General features: G+C 38.4%; 1 protein-coding gene across 5 annotated transcripts in view; it reads left to right on the top strand.

The window, feature by feature from the left end:
* The window catches only part of ZKSCAN8 (zinc finger with KRAB and SCAN domains 8), a 33714-nt gene continuing 21802 nt past the window's right edge, over positions 1-11912 (top strand). For 2 of the 5 annotated variants that reach the window (XM_067006610.1, XM_067006609.1), the window contains exons 1-5: positions 5-414; positions 7283-7786; positions 8431-8572; positions 10395-10486; positions 10749-10872. In XM_067006610.1, coding sequence (XP_066862711.1) covers positions 7370-7786; positions 8431-8572; positions 10395-10486; positions 10749-10872 — 775 coding nt within the window. In that variant the 5' untranslated portion in view covers positions 5-414; positions 7283-7369. Of the gene's footprint in view, positions 415-7282; positions 7787-8430; positions 8573-10394; positions 10487-10748; positions 10873-11912 lie in introns of all 5 variants that reach the window. The other 3 variants (XM_067006611.1, XM_059075437.2, XM_067006613.1) reach the window with 2 other exon arrangements.

Raw genomic sequence — 11912 nt, 5'->3', positions numbered from 1 at the left:
ACCGTGCGGAGCGGACTGGGTGAGCCAGGTGCGCGGGGCAGAGGTGACACCACAGTCCGTTATTCCCCACGATTTTCCCGATGCCCTAGAGCCGCGCAACCCTGCGACGCGTAGACGCAAGAGGAACGCTAGGCCCAGAGTACTGGTGAAAGGGGCGCGGGGCTCCCGTCCCCTTAGTCGGTCGACCATAGAGCTTTCAGACCTCCAGGATTCCTAGAGAGCTCCCGGAAGTGGCTTGGGACAAGATGCTTGCTGGCCGGTGCTGTGCCTCCGCACGTTTGGAAGTTAGGGGCTGGAGGGCCCTGGTCCGGTTACAGCTTTCGCCCCTTTTCTACCAGCCGTTCCTCCAGGTCTGTCCACACTTTGCAGCCTCCCTTCCCCACCCGGGCCGCCTCTGGAACTCACGGTCTCACGGTGAGTACGGTTCGGGCTCCGGGCTGGAGGAAGGGGAGCGCTTTGTGGCCGTACCAGGCCTCAGGTGAAAATAAGCGTGAGGGGTCTTGAGAGGGGACCTGAGCCGAGGTCGGCGCCCCGGTGATTCGGTGGATCAAGGGTCGCTTTGGTTGCCAACGCAGGCCGAGTCCGCGTGCCTAAACTTTTTGCGAGGGAACCTTTAGGAGAGATTCGTTGTCTTCATCGTCAGTCGTTCTGTGGCGTTATTTGCAGTCGATGTTGTCTTAAAATAGGAAACTGTTCCCGGGTTATCTTTTTTTTTCCCCGTGTTATCTTTCATCCGCCTCTTTCCACGATCAGAATTGTTTTTACTTAGCAATTCTGCGTTTCCGTTACAATTCTCTCTTTTTTTTTAAGATATATTTTGCTTTTGGAAACCCCAGTTATCCTCGGAAACCTATTTTTCCTGCTAAGTTATTCTGCTCTTTGTAGTGTATTCAGAATGTGGTGGTGTGTTGACTGCATAAATGTACAAAAGAAACATTTTTTTATAACTTCGTGGTGATGTAAAATTCAGACTTATTCAGAATACTTCGTTTATTAAAGCTAATTGAAGCAGATGCCTGGGAACTCTTTAGGAGGGGCCCCATTTCCAAAAGTCAAGTGACTCATGAGTAATTTTTGTCAGGCAACATTAAGACTGCCACTTCCACCTCTAAAAAATAATCCCTGTTTCTGTTTGATTAGTTCAGTTAAGTATACTTATGTAGTAATCATTGTTGTAGCAAATGCACGCATATTTTGAATTTCTGCTGTGGTTGGTAGATGTTAAAACTTACGCAGTTTGAGATAACCTATAAAGCACAGTGTTTGCTTCACCTTTATCTTTAAAGCCTGGAAAATATCTTTGTTTTGTTTTATTTTCAGCTCCCAAACATCCCAAATTAGACTTAAATTAGTCTAAAGGAAGAAAACATCCTTTCTTCATCTGTTGAAAAGATAATGCTGTTAAAATGGGTTGTGCTTTCAGTAGTTCACAGGATTATAGCGTTTGAGATGAGAAGCTTTAAAGATTGATTATTTTAGCTTCCTAAATCAAGAAACTTGATGAGTTATTTTTAAAAGAGAATGTAAGAAGCAGTCTTTATCCACAAGGTGCTTACCAACCTAAATATAGGTGTATATACACAAAACTGTTTGAGAGGAGAGTACATAGTAGACTAATTTTGTAGTACGTATCTTTGTACTTGGTTAGTTATAGGCTGTAATTTTAAAAACTGTCTCATGGAAGAGGGAAGAGGCGAAAAATGGAAAATTAGCTACTAAAAAGAATAATCAAATGGATAATGGATAATATTTGTTGGTTGATTTGGTTTAAAATATGAACAAATCTAATAATTAGATGACTCCCATCAGTTTCACTACTGAGACTTTAATGTCATTTAGTATTATATTACCGTTTTAACATATCAGCAATATAAAGTTCTTGCGTGATGCACACTTAACATGGAAACCTTTTAAAGCTAGTGTGGACGAGCATTGATTATAAGATGGAAGATGGCCAGTAGTTTAGTACTTAAAGATGAACCTTGACTTTAGGAAATTCATAGGAAAACATGGTAAAACTATGACTATGCAGAATCACATTCAGAACAATTAGAGCTCAGAATTCATGTCGCATAGTAATGACCTTTTACGTTTTTAAACTATAAGTATCTACTTTAAGAAATTTTAAGAATTTACTAAATTTTCCTTGATTTTTAAATGAATTATTTTAAAACCATGGATGTTAATCCTCTCTGTTCAAAACAAAATTGTTTACCCCTTGTCTCAAACCGTCCACAAAATCTCAGCCTCTTGTCCAAATCCACCCTTCCCTCAAATCTCTGTATTCCAGGAAATTCCCACACTTCTCTGAAAAGTTATCATCTATGAATTAAACCCTCTGTTGTCAGTTATCATATTTAACCTTATCTCTTGCTCCTTGATTTCTCCTATCTGTAGTTAACTCCCAAAACTACTGTTACCAGTCTTGTCTGATTTTAAAGATAACTTTTCAAATTCTCTTCCTTTTCTGTCCACACTCTCTAAGTAGGGGTTCTTAACCTTCCTGGAGTCCTTAGGTGGGTGTTTGATATATGAACCCGATGAAATTGAATGTAAACTTTTGTGCCTGTGGGCTTTTTTATGGGTGGAAGTTCTGTGTTTTCATTACATAGAGACTATGAGCCAGCCCTACCCCACCCTCTCGGCCCAAAACCCCTGAAAGATAGAGACACTGCTTTGAAGACTCATGTCAGGAACAATATGTAATCTGATTTTCCTTATAAGTGCCTACCTCTTCTTTCCCTTGGCGGAGGATGGGTCTGGGATTTCATCTTGATGTTAGTTAGCATTTCTTGCCAGTTGCTTTTGGTTATGATGCCCTTGGTTATGCTCTTTTCCATTCTCTACAGTGCTGCCTTCAGTTATGTTTTTCTCCATCGTGTTGTCTACAGTGCTGCCATTGTGATCTTTCTGACATACAAATATGTAATATAACTTCCCTGCTTAAAAAGAGATACAAAGAAAAAGGTCACAGCTACAAACTAACATTTGCAAGAAAACCATGGCCATGGGACGACATTTGCAGTACATACTGTACACAGTATGATAAATCCCATGTCTGGACCATGTAAAAAATAACTTGGCAAGAATGAGCACCTTAATCTTCTGGGGCAGGGGGTTGGGGGTATTGGCGGCTGAGGAGTGAGGGCAACAGGGAAAACCTAATTCAAAAGGTAATAGGTAAGCTGAGACTTTTAAAGTTAGAGTTGAATGATTTCTGCGAGACCAGGATTTATCGGCCTCGACATTGACACTTTGGGCCAGATCATTCTTTGTTGTGGGGGTTATGTTATGCATTGTAGTACGTTTAATAGCATCTCTGGCCTCTACGCACTAGATACTAGTAGCATCCCTTCCCCTCAGTTGTGACAACCAAAAATGTTTCCAGACATTGCCGAATATTGCCAAATATTCCTGGGAGACGGGGGCAGAATTGAGAACCACTGCAGCAGAGTGGAGATATGAGAAAGCCACATTTGGAAAAAGCTGTATGAAGGAGAGTTTATAGCAGATATAGCTAGGCAGGTTTACATATCATAAAGAGCCTTGCATACCATGCTGAAGAGTTAGGTTCCCCGTTGAAATATTTTAAGGGGGTGAGTTGTATTACATATTTGTTAAAACAGTCTCTCTAGTAATATATTAGTTGCATGGGGCTACAGTAACAAAGTACCACAAACTGGGTGGCTTAACACAACAGAAATTTATTCTCCCATGGTTATGGTGGCCAAAAGTCCCAAATCAAGGTGATGACAGTGTCATGCTCTCCTAACTTCTGGTTGTTACTGGCAGTCCTTGGGATTCCTTGGCTTGCAACTACATAACACCGTCTCTGCCTCTGTAGTTACATAGCTCTCTTCTGTGTCTTCACATGGCCTTCTCTTTGTGTGTGTCAATCTCTGTGTCTCTTCTCTTATTAAAAATATACCAGTCATATTGGCTTAAAGGCCTACCCTACTCCAGTATAACCTCATCTTAATTTGATTACATGTGCAAAGAACCTCTTTCCAAATAAGGTCACATTTACAAATACCAGAGGTTAGTACCTCAACATATCTTTTGGGGGGGACACAATTCAATCCACAATAAGTATCTTTATGGAACATGAATGGAAAGAAAGCATAACCAAAGGCAGGAAGACCACTTACCACTGCTACTGCAGGCAAGAGATGATGCCTAATACCAAAGGAAAAAGCCATAGACATATATCTCCCAAAGAAATAGGACCTGTAATTGAACAGGTCTAAAGAAGACCTCAGGCCTTATATCTAAAACTTACTCTTCAACAAATATAAACACAGTCTGTGTCAAGTATTGTAAGTAATAGCCCTCTAATGTTCTTCAATTCTATCAGTAAGATAAAAGATAAAGACCTGTACTCATGGGAAACATACAATTAAGTTAGAAAGTCAAAACTCCTTTGTAACTAATAATACACAATTATGGCAAAAGTAACATTAAAGTAATACATACTTAGATGTATAGAATAAAAGGGAAATCACTTCCAATTGGAATCATTAAGAAAGGATTTTAAGAAGAAAGCATTTTATCTTGTCCTTTGAGAATAGATAAATAGTTTGGGTACTAATGAAAGAAATCAGAAGACTTAAATAAATGGACAGATATACCATGTTTATGGAATAGAAAACAATATTGTTAAGATGTCAGTTGTCCCTCAACTGAGCTACAGATTGAACACAAATCCTATTCCAGGAATTTTTTTTGTAGGAGAAGCCAATTATAACATTTATGTCAAAAGGCAACAGAACTAGAAAAGCTGAAACAATTTTGAAAATGAACAACAAAGTTGCAGGACTCTTAGTAACTGATTTCAAGATTTTAAAAGCCACAACAATCAAGACAATTTTGTATTGGCAAAAAGATAAACATATAGGTCAGTGGAACAAAATAGACTCCAGAAAGAGATCCACATATGTATAGTCACTTGATTTTTGACAAAGATGCGAAGACAATTCAATGGGTAAAGTTTAATCGTTTTTTGCAAATAGTGCTGGAACAATTGATATTTGTATGCAAAAAAATGAACTTCCATCCATACCTCAAACTCTGAACAAAAATTAACTTAAAAGTAATCATAGAACTAAAGGTAAAACCTAAAACTATAAAACTTTTAGAAAAAAAAGGAGAAAAATCTTTGTGACCTTGGATTAAGCAAAGATTTCTTAGATATGACACCAAAAGTACAATCCCTAAAAGAAATAAGTTGACAAACTTCAAAAATTTATGAATTTCTGTTCTTGGAAAGGCATTGTTAAAAGAATGAAAAGGAGGAAATATTTGCAAGTCACATATTTCATAAAGGACTTGTATACAAAATATGTAAGGATTCTCAAAACTCAATTATAAAAAAAACCTAATTTTATAAATAGGCAAAAGTTTTGAACAGATACTTACCAAAAAAGATACAGTTGTCCCTTGGTATCCATGGGGGATTGGTTCCAGGACCCCTCATGGATACTAAAATTTGTTGATGCTGGAGTCTCATATTAAATGGCATAGTCTTTGCATATAACCTACACACATCCTCACATATACTTTAAATCATCTCTAGATTACGTATAATACCTAATAAAATGTAAAGGCTATATAAATAATTGGTGGTGTGTGGCAAATTCAGGTTTTCTTTTTGGGAACTTTCTGGAATTTTTTTATCCCCAAACATCTTTGATCCGTGGTTGATTGAATCCAGGGATGTGGAACCCATGGATATGAAGGACCAACTATATGGATGGCAAATAAGCACAGGAAAGGATGCTCAACGTTATTAGTCAATAGAGAAATGCAAATTAAAACCCTGTGAGATACCACTATATGCCTTTAGAATATCTAAATATCTATATATATCTATATATATATATACATATATATCTAAATCTATATATATGTCTATATATATTTATTTATATATAAATATATAAAATATATAAAATATATAAAATATATAAATATAAATATATAAAATATATATATTTATATACATATTCTTTTTTCTTCATTTATTATATATATATATTTATTTATATGTCAAATGCTGGTCAGGATATGGAGCAACTGCAGTTCTCACATATTGCTAGTAGAATGCAAAGTATTATAGACACTTTGGAAAACAGTTTGGCAGTTTCTTATAAAGTTATACATATACTTACCATATGACCTAGCAATTTTACTTCTGGATATTTCCCTGGGTAAAATGAAAACTATGTTCATACAAAAACTCATATGCAGATGTTTATAGTGGCATCATTTGTAATCATCAAAAAGTGGAAGCAGAGGCTTCCCTGGTGACTCAGTGGTTGAGAGTCCACCTGCCGATGCAGGGGACGCGGGTTCGTGCCCCGGTCTGGGAAGATCCCACATGCCGCGGAGGAGCTAGGTCCGTGAGCCAAGGCTGCTGAGCCTGTGCTCTGCAACGGGAGAGGCCCGCGTACCGGAAAAAAAAAAAAACAACTGGAAGCAATTGAGATATTGTCAACTTGAGAATGGGTAACCTTTCACCCGTATAAGGAATAAACTCCTGATACATACAACAGTATTGATGATCTCAAGTACAATATGCTAAGTGAAAGATGCCAGACTCAAAAGGCTACATATTGTATGATTTTATTTATAAAACATTCTGGAACATCATTAGTGTATGGGACTAGGTTTTGGGGTTGCAGGTGTTGATAGAGCGTCCAGGTTCCTTGGAGATGCAGGACCTGTGCCCCAGAGAAGAGTTATAGAGCTTGAAGTAAAGTCCATAGTAGAAGATAGCCTGGAGACAGGGGGAAGATGGCAGCGGGAGCACATGTATGATAATGTTAAGTGGAGAAGAAGAAAGTGTTAGGACAGTTCTTGACAATATCTTGAGCTGGATTATATGGAAATCAGTCTCATGTTGAGAGTGAGGGGCAGGTTGAGAGCCAAAATGTGTAGAAACAATATAGCTGGTATAGCAAATGTTGAAAGGAGTTAAATCAGCAGCCCTGAGGGCCAGATGAGGTTAAATGCAGAATTTCAGTTAGACCCAGTCTACATGGTTTCCTGACTTTGTTTAGCCATGTTCCACATCCCCAAGAGAGAAAGCAGAAGCAAAGGGTTATTCCCAGATGGGATTGGCATGCAGAAGGCTAAGGAGGCAAGGAGTTATTTCTGGAGAGGATCACTTAAATGACTGAGCCATGAAGTCCATGTCATGGAAGGGAACCTGTTAAGATATCTCAGTAAATTACTATGACCTGTGACTTGCCTTTACACTATTTGTCATTTTCTTTTCCCAAAGAAGTACCCTTAAAGAAGAGGCCCTCAGAAGGTTCTCTTAAGAAGATAAAGTAGTGGAAACGAGTCTCCTGAGCTTTTCTGGCCCTAAATGGCTGCAGAATCAAGGAAGTCTTTAGCTCCATCCCCACCAGACCAGGCTCCTGAAGAGGACCTTGTAATCATCAAGGTAGAGGAAGATCATGGTTGGGACCAGGAATCAAGTCTACATGAAAGTAACCCTCCTGGGCAAGAGCTATTCCGCCTGCGCTTCAGGAAGTTATGCTACCAAGAGACACTAGGACCCCGAGAAGCTCTGATCCAACTCCGAGCACTTTGCCATCAGTGGCTGAGGCCAGATTTGAACACCAAGGAGCAGATCCTGGAGCTGCTGGTGCTGGAGCAGTTCTTGACCATCCTGCCAGAGGAGCTCCAGACTCTGGTTAAGGAACATCAGCTAGAGAATGGAGAGGAAGTGGTCACTCTATTGGAGGATTTGGAAAGGCAAATTGATATACTAGGACGGCCAGTAAGTAGAAGGAGGTGGGCATGCTCTGACTGTGATAGTCCAGGAAGCTGGGTGGAGGGACATTGACACAACAATGGGAGAATAAATGCTGAACATGAGTTTGTGTTGCAGGAGGATGAAAAGCGTTATCGTGTGGTATGGCTTGTATTTGTAGAGTTCTTTTTATTCTTGTACAGGATATAAATCCATTTTTTATCCTCATAACATCCCTACAACTGTATTATTGTTCTGTTTGCCAGATGGGAAACTGATATATAGAGAGCTTAACTTACTTTTTCAGGGGCACCCAAATAACTAAATGTAGATCTGAGCCCATAACTCAGGTTTCCTAGTTCCTTATCAAAAGTTGTTTCCACTGAAGAGCACTGCTTTAAGCTTCTGTTTATCATTCTTCCCCTCTCTTGGGAATGTAGAATATCAGCATTGTGTGCAGCAGGGAGGGCATCAGCAGAAATGTTTTCCTTCAGTACTAAGCAGAAATGATGCCTTTCTGTGCAAATCAACATGTTTGTGTTCCTAAGTAAGTGAGATTCTGCTTTTTCCTTTCCCCAGTATGTATCCCTTTAGATGTGCTCTTCGTACTGTTACATTGTTCACTTCATTTCTCAGACGGATTCCTTGTAATGCAGGTGTCTTGTTTCTAGGTCCCTGCTCGTGCACATGGACATAGGGTACTCTGGGAGGAGGTCATGCATTCCAAATCTGTACCAGAGCCTGCGGATACTCAGCTCCAACCTGTGGCAACCCAGCACAAATCTCCAGTGCTCCAAGGGCCACAAGACAGAGGTGAGGAACCAGATTTCATTGATGAGGAGTGGGAAAGCAGAGAGGAAGGAAAGTACATTTGGGACACCTGTCTAGTTCCTGGAAGGAACTAGCCTTTACTGTTTACAGGCCAGCCATAAGACCTGATTTAAATGTTTATCTAGGCTTCAAATACAGACTGTTAGTCCCAGTGGTAAACTTATGAACAAATTAAAGAATTGGGGGGTTTATGTATTCATACATTTCTGTTACCACAGTGTATTTACAACATAGGCATTTTGAGGTTTTGCTGGTATCATGACACTTTATTTGTAAATATTTCAGTATGTATTTTCTTAAACAAGAGTGTTTTCATAGATAGCCACAATAAATTGATCACAATTAGGAAATTTAACAGTGATGCAATACTAATCTAGCCCACAGTTCATATTCATTTTTTGCTGGTTGTCCCAATAATGTTCTTCCAGAGTCTGGTCCAAGATCCCACTTTGCAATTAATTACCTGTCCTGTCTCTGTAGTCTCCTTTAACTTGGAGTAGTTCCTCACCCTTTTCTCTGCCTTTCATGATCTTGACATTTTTGAAGAGTACAAGTCAGTTATTTTGTAGAATGACAACAATTTGAGTTTGTGTGATGTTTCCTCATATTTAGATTCGAGTTGTATATATTTGGCATGAACATCCCAGAAGTGATTTTGTCCTCAGGAATACGACAGGAATTTGTCTGTTATTGGTAATGTTATCTTTGATGACTTGATTAAGGTTATTCTTCCTAGGTTTTTGTTACTGTTTTTCCCTTTGTAATTAATAAGTAATTTGTGGGGAGATAGTCTTGAGTTTATGTAAATATCCTGGTCCTCATGAAACTTTTATTGCTGAAACACTAGTTTTAGTATTTATTGATTCTTCTTAACTGAATTAGTGATTACTAAAGTGATTATTTTCTAACCCTGTCATTTCTTTTACATTTATTTATTTATTGTAATGGAGAGTGTTCCTTCCTTCCCCCATTTTATTTTATTTATTCATTTTTTATCTATCAATATGGACTCATAAATTCTTATTTTATTCCAGAAATGTTCTGTTAGTATCTTTATTTTGATGCTTAAATTGTCTCAGAGTTGTCCAGAGGAGGCCTCGTCAGTCTGGCTCCTGTGTCCTATTGACATTTCTCCATCATTTTTTGAGAATTTTCTTACAGAACAAGATAAGATGTTCTAGTCTCATCTAATACTTGCCCTGAATTTCTTATTTTTTCATTTATGTGGTTTATAGTAATTTGTTCTAAATTAGTGGATTTTTAATATTTCTAAAGAAGTATACAAACATTTTCAATTAATAATGCAATCCTTATGTAAAACTCTAATGCCTGTTGCCCAAGACACAGTAGTGTATGTTGATTTTGACGTTACCCTGTCTGGTTTCTATAGGAAGCAGATGCTGGCAGTTATGGTACACATTTCAAAAAAGTAATAGTAGAGATAGATTAGTTCTCATATTCAGCTTGGCAAGAGATCAGGACCTAAAGAAATACTGTGTACAAGCACAAGGATGGAATATAGCTTTGGTGGTAGAGAAGAAATTGTAAAGCACTTCCTGTTAGGAAACCAGTACACTTTCTATTTTTGACATGTAACTTCAGGCTGAGTGGGACATCAAAGTGCAGATGTTTTGTGAGCAACCATAGGTATGAACCCAGAATCCAAGATTAACAGCATTTCATATTCAAAATCTCTGGCATGCATATCGGCTGAAATACAAATAATTTTGGAATGTGTTAGTGCTGGTTCCTATAACCACAGAACAAGGCTGGTCTCATTCATAGCTCCTTTCTCCTCTCTCAGCCATATCTGCTTCACAGAGTCCTACCCCTTCCCAGAAAGGAAGTCCTCGAGACCAGGAGATGACAGCCACACTTCTTACAGCAGGGTTCCAGGTGAGTTGTGCTCCTCACTGAAACCCCATAGCTCCATTAAGAACTTGCCCCATGTTCTTCTACATAGAGACAGATTGATCCTTGATTTTCCCCCCAATAAATCTGGTGCATTTTCCTGTTCTTTACTGCTAGCTATGCAGATCCCTTTACACAGTACTTTCCCACCTCTTGATCCACTCCAACCTTGGTGGATCTCTCTGACACTCTGGGTTTGAACTGTGGAACAGTCCCAGTCCCAGATGGGCATCTTGTTTTGTTTCAGACTTTGGAGAAGATTGAAGACATGGCTGTGTCCCTAATTCGAGAGGAATGGCTTCTTGATTCAACACAGAAGGATCTGAGTAGAGATAACAGGCCAGAGAATTACAGAAACATGTTCTCCCTGGGTAAGGAGAGCTCTGGTTATTATTATCATTTACAATTTTGTGTTTGTTTATGAGTACAGTAGCTTTGAGCTTTCTGAAAGACAGTTGAGTTTAAACTCAGGATCCAACAGAAAGATAAAATATTGAGACTTCTGGAGTTCTAAAAGGAACTTCTGCAGCCACTGTGGAAAACAGTATGAAGGTTCCTTAAAAAACTAAAAATAGAGTTACCATATGATCCAGCAATCCCACTCCTGGGTGTGTATCTGGAAAAGACAGAAGCTGTAATTTGAAAAGATACATGCACCCCAATGTTCATAGCGGCACTATTTACAATAGCCAAGACATGGAAGCAACCTAAGTGTCTATCAGCAGATGAATGGATAAAGAAGATGTGGGGTGTGTTTGTGTGTGTGTGTGTGTGTGTGTGTGTGTGTGTGTGTGTGTGTGTATCGCAATACAATGGAATATTAGCCATAAAAAAGAATGAAATAATGCCATTTGCAGCAACATGGCTGGACCTAGAGATTATCATATTAAGTGAAGTAAGCCAGACAGAGAATCTAAAAAAATAGTGGAATCTAAAATATAGTACAAATGAACTTATTTACAAAACAGAAATAGACTTACAGACACAGAAAATAAACTTACGGTTACCACAGGGGAAGGTGGGGAGAGGGATAAATTAGGAGTATGGGATTAAGATACTATCATATATAAAATTGATAAACAACGAGGATTTACTGTATAGTACAGCAACTATTATATTCAATATCTTATAACCTATAATGGAAAAGAATTTTAAGAAAGAATAAAGGTATATACACATATATATGTGTAAGTGAATCACTTTACACCCAAAACGAACATGATATTGTAAACCAACTATACTTCAATTTAAAAATGAAATAAAATAACCAGAAAAAATAAATTTTTAAAAATAAAAGGGCACTTTTACTCTCTAATCTAGGACTTACCTTACAGTTTGTAACTGGGTATTGGTCTCTTTGCCAGTTGGAAATTGAAATCTTTTAGTGCTCTCTGAGTTCACATAGATTCTC

Source organism: Kogia breviceps, chromosome 10, assembly GCF_026419965.1.
Source record: "Kogia breviceps isolate mKogBre1 chromosome 10, mKogBre1 haplotype 1, whole genome shotgun sequence".
Classification (NCBI taxonomy): domain Eukaryota; kingdom Metazoa; phylum Chordata; class Mammalia; order Artiodactyla; family Physeteridae; genus Kogia; species Kogia breviceps.
This window is presented reverse-complemented; position numbering and strand designations above follow the sequence as displayed.